The sequence below is a fragment of the Hydractinia symbiolongicarpus genome, chromosome 15 (assembly GCF_029227915.1).
Source record: "Hydractinia symbiolongicarpus strain clone_291-10 chromosome 15, HSymV2.1, whole genome shotgun sequence".
Classification (NCBI taxonomy): Eukaryota; Metazoa; Cnidaria; class Hydrozoa; order Anthoathecata; family Hydractiniidae; genus Hydractinia; species Hydractinia symbiolongicarpus.
In genome coordinates, this window is record NC_079889.1 from 7,545,604 (window position 1) to 7,566,272 (window position 20,669).

The 20,669-nt window shown below is 32.1% G+C and overlaps 1 protein-coding gene across 1 annotated transcript; it reads right to left on the reverse strand.

Annotated features, from left to right (window-relative positions):
* Window positions 1–644: 644 nt before the first annotated feature.
* LOC130629125 (gamma-aminobutyric acid type B receptor subunit 2-like) lies at window positions 645–12,885 on the reverse strand. Its single transcript, XM_057442229.1, has 16 exons — window positions 12,408–12,885; window positions 11,939–12,082; window positions 9,165–9,356; window positions 8,798–8,932; window positions 8,598–8,663; window positions 5,908–6,093; window positions 5,558–5,806; window positions 5,206–5,281; window positions 4,915–5,004; window positions 4,402–4,552; window positions 4,173–4,305; window positions 3,944–4,054; window positions 3,019–3,141; window positions 2,218–2,398; window positions 1,911–2,068; window positions 645–1,633 (listed from the first exon to the last, which is right to left on the reverse strand). The coding sequence occupies exons 1-16, from the start codon at window positions 12,861–12,863 to the stop codon at window positions 1,325–1,327; spliced, it is 2,760 nt and encodes a 919-aa protein (XP_057298212.1). The 5' UTR covers window positions 12,864–12,885; the 3' UTR covers window positions 645–1,324.
* Between the last annotated feature and the right edge of the window lie 7,784 nt (window positions 12,886–20,669).

Consider the following 20,669-nt stretch of genomic DNA (forward strand, 5'->3'; position numbering starts at 1 on the left):
AAATTTGTAAGGATGCATTCTAAACATTTTGAGGAACATTTCGTGGTCAAAGAGTTTAGTCTCTTGTACCAAATGATGAAATTCTCCCTTTTGTTTGCGTTCTTTATATAACTACCTCATCCAAAATCGAGGCCTTCTTTTACGAAGTGATCTCCTTCTTATAATGATAATTGAAAGTAATTGCCTTCGATTAAAAGCAGCCATGTTTGTTTACAAGCTTAAATTCCCGCCTAAATGTATTGGACGTTGCTTTCCTGCTGGTTGCGCTGCGTTTGTTTCGTTCGCTAATTGGAAGCCGACCTTAAGTCATATCGAGTCGCAAAGGGTTGACAAAGTCCGGAATTTTCAGAGGAACGCCGGCCATTACAAGACTGGGATATCTCCCAGTAATAAAATAATGTAATAGATATACAAAATTACCACAGACGCTGATCACAGTCAAAAACACAGCTTTTATGCTTAGCTAGTTAGCGTATCTTCACCATGGCGTATTAAATCTAGGCTGGTTTGTAGGAAGCTTGTCCGTGAGCCAAGAGTTGGATCATTTAACTGAAATAATCCATTCTGTTAGCTAAATTCGCAACGTTACTCAAAAGTTGCTTCAAAATTGTTCGAAGAAGAAAGAGAAAATGAATACGGCCGCATTTAATAATAAAATGTTAATAGTAACGCTTTGTCAAAACACGGACCTATAAATTTACAAGGAGGAAAAAATGATAAATATTAGAAAAAGTTATATACAAAAATGATTGTACATGTTGGCTAAAAAATTATTGAAATGCGTGATTTTTGATTAAACATTTTTTACTTATACTAACTATAATAAAAAAAATATGTATTTTCAAGATTATATTATGAGGTGCACGATCGTGGTGCACGTGATGCTTTAGTATATATGGTCTTCCTTCCGGAAAGGAAAATGTGAAAGTGAGCATATTTATTTTATTATTTCATGGCAAAAAAACTCATAACACAAAATATCTGGCTACGAAACGCTAAGAATAATTTGTACGACAAATCTAGTTTTTTCGCTATTCTCCGATACGGTGCATTATATCACAGCAGTTATATTTTGTTTTTTTGTACAAGTTCTCTTTTGTTGGGTTTTTAGTGTATGCCAACCATTTGGTAGTTTTAGCGAAGTTGTAAACAACTTGTAGGAACTAACAACGATAAGTAGTTAATTACTTTTATCTAATTTATGATCTGATTTAATTCAAGCTTGTTTTCTGTGAATTTACTTAATCTGGGATGAATTACTAAATACCTTTACACTTTCTTTAATTTTCGTGTTCGAAGTTCTCAGGGACATGCACTGCTGCATTTATTCAGAATATTTATTTACAAAGATATTTTGGCAGTAATTGGATTTCATGCATTCGTGTTTTCGAACAATAGGCGATTGTTCGTCGCTGTAATCGCTCTCTACTGTCCCCTTTCTTGGGATGGTGTGAAAATCTGCGTCGTTATTGCTTATAACGTCTCTTCTTTGATTTTGATATTCTGATGCATTTCCCTCTGATTTGTTGTAATACGTTGTGTTTGATGCTCGCTGTGATGGTCCCGTACTGTTTAGAACTGGTCTACCGTTTTTAAAGTTAGGATCTTCGAAATTCTTCCTTATCAATTTGACCTATATCGGGGAAATAAGAAAATAATTGCTTCTCTTTAACTTCATTATTTTGGTATAATAATGAAATTAATACGAAACGAAATAAATCGTAAACTCCATGCGCGGTTATATTTTTCATGTAAAATATGAGATATTGTATTATTTTTTTCTCTTCTTAGCCACTAACGGATATTATATGGAAGCACTTTTCGTGCTAACCTTACGTCCAAATACGAATATAAATGTAATGCTCATAAATATTATTATTGGTAGGGTTAAAATATATATGAATGTATACCTTTGGTCCAAACACGAATATAAGTGTTAATGTTGTACATAACAAAACGCATAACGCCAAGACGACATAAAGCTCTGTATAAAACGTTGTCTGATACAATGCCAATGAACAAATAGAACCAATCGATGCTAGAACGCCGACATTGTAAACTGCCAAACCTAAAATAAATTAATGTGTTTAAAAACAACCTGCAAATTTAGCACGTTATAAACACAATTATGGCATAAATTTAACTAAAAAAAGGTAACGAAAATTTTAATATAAGAATTCTGAAATAATTCATTATAATTATTTAGAAACTAGTCACCTATATATTTGGAGTCATTGATGGCTGCTACCTTGATGTGTCTTGTCTCCCAAGCCAGAAATAAGCCGAAAATTAATAGCACACCCTTATAAAGAAAAAGTGCAACTCCATAATGAACTTGCAAATGACAACTACAGCGATAGATGATCTGCTCATGTCTTTCGTCAATTTCAAGGCGTTCCTAAACAAACAAAAAAATAATAATAAAGTGTTAAAACTTTGGAGGAACATTTGTCCAGTGCATTGCATATTATTTTATATACTACTTTTCTGTCTAATTGCTGTCACAAGTGGTAATGCTTAAGGATGTCAATACGATATCATTGCTTTAATCGGTTTTAAGATTTAGAAACTATCGAGAAATAAAGCAGAGTTTATTTAGAGCCAAATATAATTTAGAGATCTGCAGATGTTCTCGTCCATTTTTTGTGAGTTTGAACAATAAGGTACTGCGCAATAAGCCAGTGTTAAAAGTTAAAAATATCGGTTGTTACGAAAACGCTTTTCTTCCTTTTAAAAATGTATAATATATATCTCTCTCCTTCTAGTGTCAAATTTGGCTCAACTCACGCTGTCCGGAGATTGGGGTAAATTTTGAAGAGAGCTAGTTCATGACGTCACATGTTCTAAGCATAAACAATTTAGCAGACAAGTAAGGCGGACGAGTTGCAAATACGAGTTAACAAAATAAAGGTGAAATTGTTTGTTCTTATGATATTATAAATCGATTTAGCTAAACTTATTTTTTCGCTGGAGGTAAGTTTTAAAGTTTATAGAAATGCAGACAAAAGTATGTCATACCTCAAAACTGACAGTTTCAATTTTCAGTTCGTACGGAGACGTAAGCATCCACGTGGTCAATATGACGCTGTCCAAACATAACATTAGAAAGATGACGCCAAACAAGTGTATATCTTTGATTACCTTGAAATTAGTGAAACGTAGCACGAAAACAAACATTACAGTTATACTCAGATTGAAAGAAGGTCATTAATATACCTCGTCTAACTCATACTGGCATGAAGCGCCGAAAATGGTGTTAATGATTTCTCCCGTACTTTATAGAAGTCATGACTACCGAGTATACCGAGTATATCAACAAAGGGCAAAAAGGAAGAAAGTGTTTCTCCCAGTTTTTTCTTGTAACAACTTTATAAGTATATCGTTTTTAGAGTTGACATTTTGGCATTTCACCAGAAGTTCCCCGTCGCTACTCGCAGAAAACATGTTTGGACAAGTAGCGATCGTTATGAGATAGAAGATTAAAAGTGTGGCTAATAACATGATAAAAATCTTATTTATCCCATTTATACTTTATCAAGCACATTTTCACCGCTGCGTTGTTTCAACGACTTTTTCTTTCCACCGGTATACCCTTTTTTCACTTTCTGGAAAATATGAATACGTCATCGTATACTGGGTAAAGCAATGCTGTTGTATATCCCAACTGATTACCAACAAGCTAGCTAACGAACATTCGTGCTAAGTTTTTACCAATAAAAGAAACTTTTCTAAAAAGCCCCGCCTTTATAGGGTGAAATCACAAATGATTTATTAAAAAATATCGGTTCGAGCAAACAACTTTGATGATGACCTTTAGAATGTAAAGTCGAAATATCAAATTTAAAAGAAACTTTTCCGACTCTGTTTTTTTTTAATAATGTTTAAGCTATATTATAGATATATTATTTACCAACAAATGATTTAATATGTTGATTCAACTTACAATAACTTGTAATGTTCTTGCGCTTGTAAATATGCGATATATCCTCCATGTTTTGCTAAATAAGGCTCCAAATGCGAGTGTGAAGCCAAAAGTAAGACAAAACACAACACCCTAAACGGAAAACAATACTTGCATTGTGTTACTGAAGTGCTGGCAAAATATTTCCACGTACATAAAAACACGCAATCACGACCATAAAATCCCTCCAAAATCCAATATAGTTACGTACGTTGCAAGTCATAGGTATTTTATTCACATCAATTAATTTGGCATCCAGTCCATACAGGATAACAGCCAGATAACATAGAATACAACCTGCTACAATTAAGTTGTTTATGTATGGCGAAGACATCTTTATAAGTCTAAAGGAAAAAACAATTTCAGCTTTGAGATGTCTCTCCATTTCAGTACACAAGGCTTTTTGTAGTCCAACTGTGAAAAAAATACTTTCCACTTACACCTTTTTTCTGTAGAATACATTAACAGCAAAAAAGTAAACAGATAAACATGTCGCCAAAAAAGAAAATGTCCACAAAATTGCAATAGTGGCTGTGCTAAACTTCTCCGGGTGGTGTATTGTTTTGACACCGTCCACTGGTATTTCATACACTGAAAGAAAACAAATCCATAAAAATGTCACTCGTTGAAGAAATGCCACATACACAATCAAGTAAAATGTTGTATGAAGCTGTGAAAATAAGTTAATTAACAATTACTCTAAAGTCCCGAATAGAAGGAAAGAAATCCATAATTCTGTGGTAAAATGCAGAAGTAACTTTTTTGGCTTTCTGTCTTAAAATTTAACGTGTTTCAAAAGAGCAAATTAAATTCTAAATGCGTTACGAACACAAGTGTCAGAAGACGCAAAAAGACAACGGCATTTCTTCTAAATGGTAGTCCCTAAACAATATGCTGTTAAAAAAAATCCTCGGAATTAAAAAAAAAATATATAAGCTAAGATTAAGACTTACCAAGTGGTGAAAAAATATTTTTCTGATGAGAAATATTGTATTCCACCTGATTGATTTTTGCATTGTATGTTCCCACGTGAGTAAAAGTTCCTGCCATAAAAAATATTCAGTACAGCACTAAAATTAAGGTCTCTTCCTGAAAAGTGGTTTATTTCAAATTCCTTGCACCTTTTTTTTTTTTTTTTTTTTTTTTTTGCGGCAAATATTTTATAATAAATGTTATAATATATACATTGCAGTTAACTATTAAAAAGGCATTAGGCAACCCAGGGAAAGATAGTATTGTCTTACCATTTATTCCATATACTTCAAAATTGGTGTAATCTACCAATCGTCCACGTCGATTTTGACCAAAGCGTATAAAACCCTGTAAAAATTGTAGCCATTGGCGTCATAAAATGTTTAATATATTCAAATGACAGAAAAGTTAAAAATGACGGTAAATTTCTAAGTAATTACAAGTCCTTCATTCACAAGAATTAGTTAGGCAAAAATTTTTTTTTTGGAATCGATTTATCTTAAAACTGCATATTTTTCTTCTTACTTTTCAGTGCCCTATGTATTAGAAAGCCTTATAAATTTATATTAACAATTTCACCCGATGCCTCGATTTTGTATAATTAATTATAACTAGTTAGCTTACAGTCATGCCCTGAAATTGAACTTTCTCCATTTCATTTACAAGGTTATCTAATGTTGTAAAGTTGTCATATGTGAACGACTCCCCAGTATACTTGTACTTCTTTATAACCCTGTCTAGTGTCAGCGCGACAGTCCACAATGTATCATATGCGTACAGAGATCTTTCGTCATATTCCAGCTCCTCTTCGTATAGGTTTGTCTCGAGTTCTCGACGTTTGGCCTTTATTAGTTCCCATACCTCGTTGACTTTCTAAAAGTAAAAAAAAATGACTTAAAAAATACAGTTGATGTAAAAATTCTGGGTAAACTAAGTGTGTCAAAATGTTAAAAAATACAAGAGAACAAGCATACTATATTTGCGACGGTATTCACATTGTCAGACCTCTTCAGTGAGAGTCTTGGTATTAGCACGTTTTTACTGGCTCTATCTACTTCGTCTGCCGTACACTCAGTCCCCGAGTATTCCCAGCGCTTGTAGCTAGGATGGTTAGTTAAAATCCATTGGTATTTTGATGATGTCATGTTTAACTTATAAGCCTAAAAAAGGAAATTAAATTTGCAAAAAACAGAAATTCTGACTAGCTGTAACCTGCGTTTTTGTTAAGACGAAATGTACATGGGTTTACAATTACAGTATTCGAACTAAATTCTTGGCGAAATCATTTTTAAAATTTCTTCGCTGCATTTTTTATGCAAGTAGTCGATAAAGCCCGTAGAAAAATCCACTGAGGCAGGATAAAAATGAAAAAGTAGCTTCGTTTTGACGACGTTAGCGACTCATCCACAAAAAAAATTTAGAATCTTTTCACGTTTTCACGTTGCCTCTATTGCGTAGAGCTTAATCTGGTGATCAAGAAAATGTATATGATCATGCGCTTTTGATGAGCGGTTAATGAGATATAAGAGGGCAAAGATTTTGCTGACGTCGGCAATGTTCCGTCAAAACCCTAATTTTTTTTTAGAAATTAGTATACCTGTTGCCTTCATCATATAGATCTTGAAACGCTGACCAAGAAAATGTATAGGATTATGTACGTTTGACAAACGGTTGCAGAGATATTAGGGTTTGAAGGTTTTTTGATGGCGTCATTAAACCGTACATTCCAAAACCTCGTTTCTAAGTTACTTGGCCTCAAAGTTTTAAGTGCACTGTAATGGCTTCATTAAGTTGATATAAAATATTGACGTTAAATTAGTGTAAAATTTTATATTAATCTATTCGATTTAGTCACAGTCTGTTATTCTTAGCCTCTCGTAGTCTTTTTGTCTGTGTGTGCTTTATGCCAGTTGTTCCATTCTAAGGGGTTACACGTACCCGAAGTGAAAGTTATACCGAAGTATAATTTCACGCCGGCGTGAAAGTTTTTTAGGTTACACGTGCCGAATTGGAGACCGAAGTAAGTTTTTACCCGAAGTGAGTTTCACTTCGCCTATCATGCCGAAATGAACTAAAAAAAGTGAACTTCATTATAAATGTTATACCGAAGTGAAAACAGCATTGGGGTTACACGTAAATTTTTACTAATTTCACGCCGGCGTTAGATTTCACTTCGGTCCTAAAGACCAAAGTAAACTCACGCCAGCGTGAGATTTCACTTCGGTCTGAACGTGTAACCAGTTACAGAATTTTTATAAGAGACAGAAGTGAGTTCACTTCGGCAAAATCTCACTTCGGGTACGTGTAACCACCCCCTAATTTATAATAATGGCTTATTAACAGTTTAGCCGGTCTATACGGGAAAATATAGGCCGAGAACATGACGTCATGTAATGAACGCAATGAGGTCCATGCGAGTGACAAAGGTCTATATTTTCCCGTATAAACAGGCTAATAAGGTGAATAAGTCATTTATTACCCCATTGATTATTTCATAACCATTAATGAAAAAAAAAGGTTTTAGAGTCCAGGGGTCTTTACCAAAAACAAGGTTTAGGTTGAAACCATGTAATTTTCTTTATATTTTGAACGTACACAGACATTTGATCCACAACTCGTTCGAAAATAAACAATACAATACAACTTTTAAAAATAGAATATTTCAAAACAGTTATAAAATTCAATTCTTTGTCGTTTCGCTGGTGGAGTACAATTGAGTACAATTGTTAAAATTTCCTCCGGAAAAAAATTAAGAAAGGGTTGAAGACTGCGTAGAACTGAAAGTATTAAGAGCTGTCGATTGGTTATGTACGTCAAGTTGGTTATTATTTGAGCTCAAGATGTTTGACATTTTGTAACGGTGAGTGGTACTAGCTGATTTGTAATTTCTTAACAAAATTTGTGACCACTGTGTTGGGCTACATAACTTTCAGGGACAATATTTTGTAGCTTTTGACTGTTGTCCTGCTATGAATTCGTCTATTACATTTAAATCGTCAAATAAGCTATCGTCTACCAGACGAAAACAAGGAGTAATTGACATTTTTCTACCACTTTAAATTAACTTTCTTGTTTTGTTTTTGTTTTGATGTCGGTTTATACGGCGTTATATAGACTGGTCACGTGAAAAGAAAACCCAATCAAATTTTTTGATAACGTTCGAATAAACGTAAACATTTGAAAATACTCAACAGTGGGGTAATAATATATTTTAATTTGTTCTGTTTAATTGTACAGTACTTTATTTTTCGAAGCAGTTAATTTTATTATTGCAAAAAATGAGAATTAGTGTTAAATTCCACATATTTTTATCGGAACACGTTTTTGCCGATGCCAAAAGTATTTGTGCTGTTTTTTTAACATTATTGCAAGAATGCAAGTATTGCAAAATTAAATTTCAAGTTTTTTTGCAACAAAGTAATAGTTGATAAACCTGGCTTTGCCTGAACGAATTTTATGCATACGTTTAAAATAACCTCTTTTCACCTCACCAGATGATATTTTTCACATAAGCTGTGTTAAAGGAGACCGTCAGCTAAGGAAACGTGAAAACAAAAAGGTTAACGTTTTTAACCCCTGGGCGTTTCTTGTTTTTTATGAACATTTGATGTTGACAGGAGTTTGGATGTGCACGGTATGTACTAAGAATTTAATGTACACTCACCTCACATAATATGGCTGGCAATTGAAATCTATTAAACGCTGCCACAATTATGCGTATGTCTTTATCCTGAAGGTCGAAAAATAGAATATGACTGATTTTGTTCCAACATTTTATAGTTTAAATAACGACTACGTGTTATTATTATTAAAATGGTTGTCTACTCTGGAGATTCATTTTGTACCAGTGTGTTTTTAACTCACCTTAAACGATATTAATTTGTTTCTAATTACGTTTTTGGTTAGGTTATGATTTATTGAGTTAAATACGGTGACAAAATCTGTTGCAACTACTTCAATTTGATTTTCGCTGAATTTTTTGCTCATATCAGTAATCACCTAAAATGCAATTGGAGATGTAGTAAACACTTCCAAGTAGTTATTTGAAATAATCAAACCCTACTACAATACTTCCTCGAAGACAAATGAACATGGTATTTTTTAATAACTCCTACAAAAATGTGAGTACTAGCAAATCTACAAAATAACAAAAATCGTAGGAAAATTGATTTAATACAAAATGAATCAACACCGCTAAAAACATTTAGCCGTTCAGAACTAAATAAATTACCTTGATATTAATGTCAGTATTTCCTGACGTTTCGGCTCCAACGATGTAAAACAGGCCTACACGTTTCCAATTAAACTTTTTAAAAAGGAAAACGATTGCCGTATGAAAGGATGAGTATGAAGGTATCAAACTAAACACGTATGGGTTAAGTTTTTTTGAAGAAAATGTAGGATCTGTGGCTCCTATGTTCATCTATAAAAACGAAGAAATGTTTAGTAATAACAAAAAGGATAATAATTAACCTTTTAAAATAACCATAAAATGTCTATTTAAGAAAGCGTTTTACTGTAAATACTTGACTAAATTCTCTTTTTCAATAAGCGCCATACCCTAAAAAGTTATTTGGCTAAATTGTGATTATTGTTGCTGATGCCAGCATTACTTATTTATCTATTTGCTAGACATTCTTAGGCAGTTGGGTTAATTCTTCTACAATTCAGATATTGCAGGAACTGAAACTAGCGGCCTTTCAACCTTCTTCATCCGCGCTACACATCTGTTAAAACAGAACTCCCTTTGCTTCTCGGCTGCGGAGCAATCGTCAGGCGATGCTGTTTTTTCATATCAAAAAATGGGCAGAAAACTTTTATTTCCAAAGAATAATGAATAAGTTTTTAGTACATGCCCTAGCCTTTCGGCTAACATATATCAAATTTTAGAAATATTTATATATTGCTGGTTTAAAAAAAAGATTTTTTTGGTTCAGTTTACTCTTTAAATGTAATGAACATTATAAAAAATGAATAGGCTCACAAATTTTTAATTTATTAAGCATTTTACCTTCCAAGCACCAAACCTGAATGTGGATCACATTCCACTAACTCACTTTTATAACTCCTAAAATACTGTTCCAATTGGGCTTAGAAGTTGATTTTTAATATCTTTTTATTCAGCAATTTTTGCATTTTGGGAGTTGCCATAAAAGAATATAAAAATTGGGGAGGGTGTATATTTGATCATGTTCAATAACTTCTGAAGGGCTGGAATCCTGTTAATGAAACTTAGTAGATCAATAATATAGAAAAGAAGAAAATAATGGGTAATAAAATATTTTTTTGCTGCAATTAGCCAATTGTGTCGTGACTTCATCATTTTTTTACAGACATCATCGTTTTTAATAAAACTTGTCGCCGAAAATTCCATACGACGGCTTAGGTCAAAATGGACCACAGGGCAAGAGTAATTTTTGCTAAATAAGTTATGAGGACGGCGAGGTAGACTTTCAGTCTTATCAGGTGAGAAAAAAACTGCGCTAGTTGCGAGGTTGACGGTTTTCTAGTAGGGAAATTGACCGGACTGCAAGGCAAGACGATTTTGTTTTTGCGATTGATAAAAGAATGTAAATAATTAATTGTGGAATAACTAGGAACTACTACTGTGTGGGAACCTAGGATATTCTTTTGTTGCACAGATGATCAAAAAGAAAGTTTTCTTGTTGATTGTTCGTGTCATTTTAATAAAATTGACATAAAATCAAGCATTCAACACATTTTAAAACATTGTGTAAGGATATTAAAACGTATTATTTGAGTGGATTCTTTTACGGTTTATTTGCAACATTTCTAACGACATTAAAAACTAACCATTTTGTGATATAAAACACAATAATCTTTAAACTTTTTGAGTGGATTCTTTTACGGGTTTAAGTAATTAGTCTCTTATAGTGCACGCCAACTGTGTCTGTCTGTTTTAAGCAGTCGATTACATTTTATACAATTTTCCTTAAAATAAACTAAAAAACATCCTTAAAACAATATTCTGTATACCATGAATCTTTTCTTGACATTAATTGGTTAGAATAAATCATGCAATGAAATAAAGCTATTTAATTGGCTAGGAAATGTATTGTATACTAATTTAAATTTACCGTGACGGGTTTTAAAACCACTTTTACTTTGTTAGGAATTAATGCGTGAACAAAGTCACAGGCGATTACATATTGTTACAGTTGTTGCTTTTTGTTTTAAACGTTTTATTTGCAGTCTTTTTACTGCAATTACTAATACATAGAGGTATTTTCTTTCAACCTCTTATTTTGTTTTTTTCATTTCTTATTGAAAATTTCGATATTACTTTTCATGATAGAAAATTTCTCTAAAAAACTGCATTTTTTTTATTAAAACGCTGAATTAAATTCTGTGTAAGTTCAGGGTATTTTGCAATTTTTAAAATTTGAAAAAAATTAAAGTAATTGATGGCTACTGCTGCCGTTGAGTGTTTTATAATAGTAAATATTTTAATAGTAAAAATTTTTTTTCTCTGCAAACTTCGCTACTTCTCGCCAACCGCCAAATTTGCTTTCGTGGAAGTGGAAGGAGTTCGGCTTTTTTCCAAAACAATATTTTTTTTTCTGCGAACTGTTTTGAACCGTTGTGAAACAATAACGATTTGTGAATGATAAAAAACTCGTACATGCCGTTGCGGCAGAATAAAGGAAAAAAGACTTTTTATAGGTTCACCCTAACATAACGAAGCGATATTCTACATTGGAAATGTATGCAAAAAAGTGCAAATATACTCTTAAAGTGGCAATTCTAAATAAGCCACAAAAACAGTAAGGTAACTATTGAGTCAGAAAATATTCATGATTAGATTTTCTTTTTTGCAAGACAAACAAGAAACTTGTTGATTGGATTAACCCTATTCAGACTTGACACACTTATAGTACGTCATGAAAGAAATAAAATGGCAGCAAAAATTGTTCACTTATGTCAGTTAATTTTTTCCAAGCAACTATTTGCATGTAAAAAAAATTATTATTAAATAGCCCGTACCTGTAACAGAGCTTTCTTGCTGTTATCTATAATATACCTGCATGCTCCGAAGTCTGGTGAGTTTACTGGTCCAATGATGCTATACATATGCTCCTTTTTTGTGCTAAGAATTGGCATCAGCTTTGGAAGTACGTGAAAAATACCCTATAAGACATAATGATTTTAGTTAAAATCTTGCTGTGGGCTGAGTTTAATGATAAACATGTAGTTCAGAAGCGTCATTTTAAAATTATTAACTTTTTAGCTTCTAAACTTTTGTAAATAGGAATTATGATGATTACTGGATAATATTCAAAACTCTTTTAATTTTAAAATAAAATTAAACTTCCAAATTATATTCTTATGATTCTAACTGTGCAGTAATTATAGGTAATAAAGTTTGCAGTTCATTTGTTAAAGAGTAACTTTGCCATTAAAATGCAATCTGTTTGGCAGAAAAATATTTATTTTTAAAAATTGTTTGACTTACAAATAATGTAGGATTTGCAGTTACTTGAAAGTCATAATCTGTTAACAAGGTTGTGTTCTTGTTAATTAATTCTTCTGCCACTTTGAGAGCAGAGATAGCTGTACTTGGGTCGTGTTCTTTCTTGCTACCATAACTACCAACTTCTTCATTAACAAATGCTGTAGTCCATAATTTCATTTTTGGTGTTACTGGTACTTTTGTTATGATTGAGTTTGCCTTTTCTCTCTTCTGCTCCTTTTTTGTTGATTTTGTTGTAGAGTTCGTTTGCATCAACGTTGTTACTACTTCTCTTTCGGCAATTGATATTGACAGTATACTGGTAGTTGCAGGAAAATCGGATTTTTTTGTTGATAACGGTGTGACAGACGTGGCTTCATTTCCAAATCTATTCTGCGCTTTCAACATTTGTATTAAGCCAAACATGATCATTTGTAAACAGACCTTTGGTAATCGCATTTTTGGGATTTTTCTTTCTAAGACTGAATTTAGGAAGAAAAATGTTATTAACTTTTCGCTGAAATCAGACAGTTTACCGTGCACAGCAGCCGAAGGTAAGCCGAAGGTGTATCAAAAAGTTTTCTGAAAGAAGAAAACACAGCATTTTTAAAACTTCACAGTACGTTAAATTTATTCTTTAACCACTAAATTTATTCTTTATCCACTAAAATTTAGTCTTTCGTGTGTAACAGGTTCACGGAACTTTTCGTAATTCTAAGATTACGACACCTGACACTTATGCTTTACTAGAACTTTTGTATATAATGTTTTTTATTTTTAAAGCTTGACTTCTTTCTTTTATTAGTTGTTTACGTTTTCCTTGAGATGCTTTTAATTTTGTTGACCAGATTTCAGATTTTATTGTTCGGAGAAAGGATCTTAACGCAAAAAACATAAAACACAAGAGAAGGAAGTAAAAGCAATGTTTCGACAAATACAAAAATACGTTTAGTAGTGTCACATAGTAAATACTAAAATGTATTGAAAGATGCAGTCTTGACCTTTTTCTAAGCTTTTTTTTTTACGAAATCAGGCAACGGTTCTAGTCAATAAAATTTCTTTTTTAACTTTTGATTTATCAAGATTTGGATATAATGCTATCTCGGTTAAACACTAATTTAGGTTTGAGCAATGCCTAACCTCAGGGTTTTCGGTCTTCAATTCCATACTGCCTTACAAGTTAATTAGAAACTTGCACTAGGCAGATTTTACATATGATGTTAAGTAATAAAAAAAAATGAAATTTCACCAGCAACAGAAGCCTACTACGTCCCTTGTATAATTACCTTATTTATGAAAGATATAATTCTAAGTGTGTTGCCGCAGAATCTTCCCCTTCCATCTTAAGCCTGTTTTTCGCCCAAGCCCCTAAATATCCGCTATAAGTGCGTACAGTACAACCATAAAGCTTTTCCGGCATTCTTGCGACTTATTCCATTTTGTAACAGCCGCAAAATATATAATGTATAAGTCTGTTTAGTCATACATTTTGTGAGAAAAAAATATTATTATTTTTATTTGTGAAGAAATATATTCATTTGACGCACATTGAAAGCATATTAGTAATGTGAAACAATTTGAACTTTTAAAGCTTTCCTGGAAAGTGCGTACTGTAAGAATAAATATTGTTTTGCTGCATAAGAACATATGTTTTATAACATAAACGTAGCTGTTAGTAGGCACCCCAGCTCATTTTAATACTTTCTTTAAAAATCGTGAAAAGAGAGAGAAAAGGTTTCAACCTAATTAAATGGTACATAGTCAAGTAAGGAGTAGAACATACTTTAAATTAAATGTATAGGGCGTATAAATGTATATCCAGTTGAAAACTATTTCTAGGTAATAGGAAGATAAATAGAAGAAGCACACCAGTCTCAATAATTCCTGAACAACCTCTTAAAGCAATATTCCCGAAAACGATTCAAATGCAATGCAAGTCATTGTAGATAAAAACATTGGCGGCGTCTTCTCCACCAAGAAGCATATCGGACTGAAAGTTGGAAAGGTACACAAAACAGAACCTAAAAATTTACAGGAGAAAATATACATGTTTAAACTTTCATTTAAAGACACATTTTATACACTCTAAATTTTGAAAATCCAAGCGGCAATATTCTCACCGTTTGACTACACAGATGCCATTTCACAACAGTTGAATGTTCAAGAGAAATTTCTACATAAATTCTGGTAGTGGATTTCACGACATTTTAATCACGTACCTACTGTTAGTTTGCTAATTTGTGATATGTGTAATACCAGCTAGAGAAACTTTAAAAAAAACGCAGCAGTTTATTACCGATGGAAAACTGCAAAAATATTTGAAAACCTTTGCAAATGCACCACAAAATTCGCTATTTCATGCAACTTTCTTCTCCATATATTTCTACAGTACACACAGCATACATTTAATTATATCTTTATCCAGAAGATCTTCGAAAGTTTTATGATACATCCAATCAAGTATCTATGTTGTTGTTGCTGTCACTAAAGCCCTCTAACTAAACTTTGCTTAGAGTAGAAAAGTTGTCACATTAAAAACCTTATCATCTCTAAGGAATTTAAAGTTTCGTTAATATCAGGGTGGTATGTTATAAATGAACGTCTGTGCTATGCGTAACGAAGACAGGCGTGTAATGTATTTGCTCTTGTTTACGGAAGTGAAGTTACACAAGCTAATTGTATATTTAATAGCTTTGTTTTTTTTAATGTCGTTATAATTCATCCTTATAAAGTCACACAAATTATAACAACAAAAATCAAATTCAAAAAATGCCAACATAAATTAACTAAAAATCTATTTGTCTACAAGCCATGGAAGCCATCTGCCATAATTATTCTCAATTCTCCCTGTTTGTGTGAAACAATCACTGCCCCTCGACAATCACGGACAAAATTAAAAATACAACTAGCAAATTCTCCTTTTCCTCCAATTCAATGTTGTGTCAAGAAAGATGTCGCGTTGTTTCAAGTAAGTTTAGCCTGTGATCGGTAAGAAATTTAAGGTATTGATTGCAAATTAAATAACTTAACTACAGCTATTTCAAAATCTTTAAAAAAAGTCTTGTCGCTTCAAATCACCTTTATATGCACACCACATCAAAGATTAACGACAATCAAAGTGCACAATTATACATGTGGACAATCAAATGATGTTAAAAATGACATTATAAACCTAACACAAACATAAATGTGTCTTATGAAAAGGTATTATGTCAATGTAAACAATATACACCTAAAACAAAAACCCTTTAAGCTGTTAAAAACCCCTTCTTGAGTTAACAAATAATAAGATTCTCGTAACTAAAGCTGGTTCATGTCGGGCACCGTTACATACTCCACCCCATCTTTTTCCTAAACAATTCGCAACACACTTCTTGACAACCTCCCTGAATAATAAAAAAACGTTTTCCCTTTCCCCTCCCCTATTTATTCCCTTCGTTAATTTATTTTAGCTCACTGTACCTGCTTCTATAAAGTTCAATGAATTTTAAATTGAAAGCTCCATTAAAAAGAAATATCATACAAAAAGCAGATTTGTTCGCCACTACTATTTGCCACGCACAGATAAATAAAGCAAGAAATTTTTTTAGCTGATGCGTAAATGTTGTTAACTTGTACTGAAATTAAATGGGATGCTTACAGAGACTAATGGATGCTTTTTAAACAATTATTATCATTCTTAACCAGAAAAGTTGTTTTCATTGTTATAATTTTATTGTAATGAGATATATATTTATGGAGAATATCGTTGGCAGTTTTTATGCACGTGGTTATGATGTGATGTGTGATTGTTAAACATAGAAGACTCTAAATTAATCATTTATTTTTTCATGAAATTAAAAAGTTGCCAATCATAAGAACGTCGAAATTAAGATTTCCTTAAAACAAAAAACATATTGAGAAGATATTCAGTATGAGTTGCTTTATAAGAAAAAAATATTTAAGTTCCGAATTGCTAAGAAGTGAGTATTTCCATGCAGTTTGGCGTTCTTTTTACCAGTACATCTGTATTTTTTTAGAATAAGATAACTTCAACATCATCTATTTCTTCCGATTCTAAAAACATATATCATTATCCAACATATCTTTCCTGATCAGTATAATACACCGCTGTCTCTCAGATATGCACAATGGTTCTTGTAATTTACTAGTTGCTAACCCACCCGGCTGTTGTGTTTCTTTTCGTTGTCGTATCATTATCTCATTTGCATAATTTTTTTATTATAGCAATGTCATTCCAAACCCTGGAGCTCTTGTTTTAATAATTTTTGAGCGCATTCATTGCATTTTTAATTGGGAACTGGTGTCTTCGAAATACTTTCCACAAAAAGATCCCAGCAAAAAAAATCCGCTCAAAACTATTTAAGGAAAAATCCTTCTATAAATACGCTAAAAATCATTATTTATTATAGGTTAAACACATCTGAGAATTGTTATCTTTGCCTTGCTATAAAACATTTCATGATCCATGCACATTTTAGAGAAATTAAGCCATGTAGCTGGCTCGTTCAAAAGGTTTTTCGAGTAAGTGTAATGAAGTGTAAGCGTTTTTAATAAGTTATGGATATCAAATAAAGTAAAGAATGTTTCTGCCATGCTGCTTTTGTTCTCTGTTCTCAATTTAAATAGGACAAGTTGCTAAAGTAAGAAATACACGGATGGATGAAATTATCAACATAAAAAGAAATTTCATTTTATACTGTTCAGCTGAAACCAAAATAAATTCTTTTTTCACCCTGCCTGTTTTTTTATGAAATAAATCAAAACAGCACACTTATTCTGCAGGATAAATAGTATAATCTGAAATTAATCAACCATTTGCTTAGTCTATGTCTCGTCTTCTAGGCGAAAAATGTCCAATGTACAAAAGTGAAAGATAGGTATAAAGGTATAAAAGCAGAAAAAATGCTCAAGTTATAGCAAGGTCGAAATGTGAAGAAGATTTACCTTTTTGAAATTAACCTTACAAATTTTTTGTAGTATGTTTAACGTGTTAGTAACATAGTCTCTAAAATAATTTGATTTCGAAAGCATAAAATCATTTGTATTCCAGGTTTTATATGATCCAAAAAATTGTACTCAATATTGCAGTTATATTTTTTTTGTAAGAAAGTATTCACCTAACAATTATCGCAAAGCTCCCAGTACAATCCATGAAACAAAGCACAACTCATGAAACGCAGCACAACCTATTAAACAAAACACAACTCATGAAACACAACGCAACGCATTAAACACAGTACAACCCATGAAAAAAGCACAACTCACGAAACACAACACAACCAATGAAACACAGCACAACCTATGAAACAAAACACAACTCATGAAACACAACGCAACGCATTAAACACAGTACAACCCATGAAAAAAGCACAACTCACGAAACACAACACAACCAATAAAACACAGCGCAACTTATGAAACAAAACACAGCCCATGAAACAAAGCACAACTCATAAAGCAAAGCACAACTCATAAAACAAAACACAACTCATAAAACAAAACACAACCCATGAAACAAAGCAATTCTAAATATATTAAGCTTGTTAAAGCTCATACATAAAGCGCACAGCGCACGTTGCATGCCACTTCTATAACTTCTGAAATAAATAAAAATTGGCACATCTGTAGTATTCAAACTGAATGGTTGCAATACTCCTTTGCTTTGTCAGAGCTTTTTTTTGTGACATCATTAGAAACTTAAAGTTTGTTTAAAATACTACTGTCTTCCTAAAATCGAAAAAAATAAACGTTAACTTTATGTTCCACGTTCCTGAGAACTATTTAAGTGTTGTTTAACATATTTTAAGTTTCTTACATATTTCTAATGATAACATGCCTAAAAATGGCTAGAAATTCCGATTTTAGTAATTTTCAGGTAGCTAAATTAACAAAAAATCCCGTCACAATTTTACAGAAAAATTCTATGTAACAAAACGAAGTTAAATTTTTATTCTAGGTATCCAAAAAAAAAAAGAATGGTTTGGGTAATCGGCCATTCTGGGCCGTAATAAAAAGTTACTTTAAAAAACTATTTAACAAGAATAATCATAAATACAGGTGAAAAGTAAAATTTTTCTGCCACAAAACGCACTAAATGTGTGAACTTCCTGCAGCAAAGTCTCTCACCGCTTTCATATAGTACGCTTTAAATTAGTCGAGAACGGAGCGCCATGACACGAGCTTCCAGAATATTACCTTTCTTGTGATTGTGATTTTACATATTATGGGGATTTTTCATATTTCATATTCTCTTCATATTCTCTTTTTTCACAAAAAAAGAGAATATGAAGATCTTTTCTACTTAATTAATTAATTAATTTTAATATTGACAAACTTAGAAAAAAATATTGGGAAAAAATATTTGATTCAACCGTGGCATCTACGGGTTGTTTAACAAGGACATGAAATACTTTTAATAAAATAAAGCAAGTTACAGGGTCGCACATATGTTTGATAAAGAAAGAGAGTAAAAAATAATATTGTGAAAAACAGGATATCTAAATAATATCGATAGTTGGAAACAGCAGGAATAAATATTTGTCATTGAACAAGAGGTATTCTGTATTCTGTTTAATGGCAAGTTTCATTGAGTTTATGGACTATATTAAAATAAAATTCAAATTTAATTAAATCCTTCATTAATCAGTCTCAAACTAACTTTATTGAAGTTTAACAATGAAGAAGAAGAGAGAGAGAGATTTCCTCGTCCCGAGTTTGTTGAACCGAGTAAGTCAAACTACCTTATACATTTAATTAAAAACTATGTATGTAACATCTATGTAAATATATCATTATTAAAACAGATTTGTGATCAGATAAACGCAAGATGTATTAATACCATAACACAAAATCCAAATTCAGATTTTGGTTAAATCAACAGTAATAATCACAAGGAAAAAAGTAATACTATAATCATAGTATAAATGACTAACGATTTTTATTAAAAACAAATATAACATCAATCATATACCATCCTTTAATTATAAAAACAAAAGGATACTCATGTCCGCCATTTTTAAAACCTTTTTGTTAATAGATTTTCCTTCTCAGCATTGCAATCAAGCGAGAATGTTAATTATCGTGTTTAACGACTTGGCAATTCGTTCGTAGATAACACTTAACAAATTAATGAGAAAACGTAACTACGTGGTTGCACACGTGATGAGGAAATAATAAAAACTAAACATGGAAGCTGTGAAATGAACTGTAGTGAGCAATATTCTATAAATCTAGTTCTTCTATTTTCGCAAAAGTTTTCAGCAAAATTTATTGGTCTCATTGTTAAAAAATTATTGGAAACATCATTTACCCTTACTTTTCTATAGCTTTTCTGATCCAAGATTGGAGTAAAAAAGCTAATCAATAATACTGAATACGCAGAGCTGTATAATACTGACCTCGATCATTGCACGTTATTTTCTAATTCGTACCTCAAACAAAAATAACTTATTTTTTATTATCTTTACTTCTTTCTCATTAATAGTAGAGTCAGTCTAGAAAGGTACAGCGATTCTCATACAATATCTAACACAAAATATATCGTATATATTTCTTTCCTCAATAGCTACATGTCCTACAATATCATTTTAATCCAAGGGTGGATGGGAGGGTCAATCGACTTGTGAATAGTCGTAAGACGATACACCCGTAAAAAGACTAGGACACGTGATAAAGGCGCGCCAAAGAAACAAAAATAAATTCATTATACATCAGGGAATATTTGGCGACACAACATGAGGTAATTAGTGAATATTTAATTATTAGAACCCTCGCAAAACAATATAATATATCTTTTCAGAAAATTATACTACGCAATATAGGCAGCACTTTCTTACGCAGAAAAGATTCTACAAACTTAGACAGAAGTTATTAAATTATATTTACAAGCTAAGACAATCTCGTGATAGCCATAAAATTAAAAGGTAAGATTTTTAAAGAATAATATTTCTAAAATATGAGACCGCCAGTAGAAAAATGTATCTTTTTTGCATCAAGCAAATTTAGTGAAAACAGTTCACCTTTTACAGAAGATTGCGTAACTGTACTATTAATCACTTAATCACTTTTTACCACTGCTTTCACACACTGTTAAGTGTTGGATACCACTCTCAATAAATAGTCCCAAAGTATCGAGTAATATAGCTATTCGATAAGATCGCTTGAGCGACGGTGTTCCTATTATTTCCTATTAATTTAATGAAAAAAGTACGATGCAGACGTTATTATAACACTATAGAAACGTCCATTATTTAATGTCATACT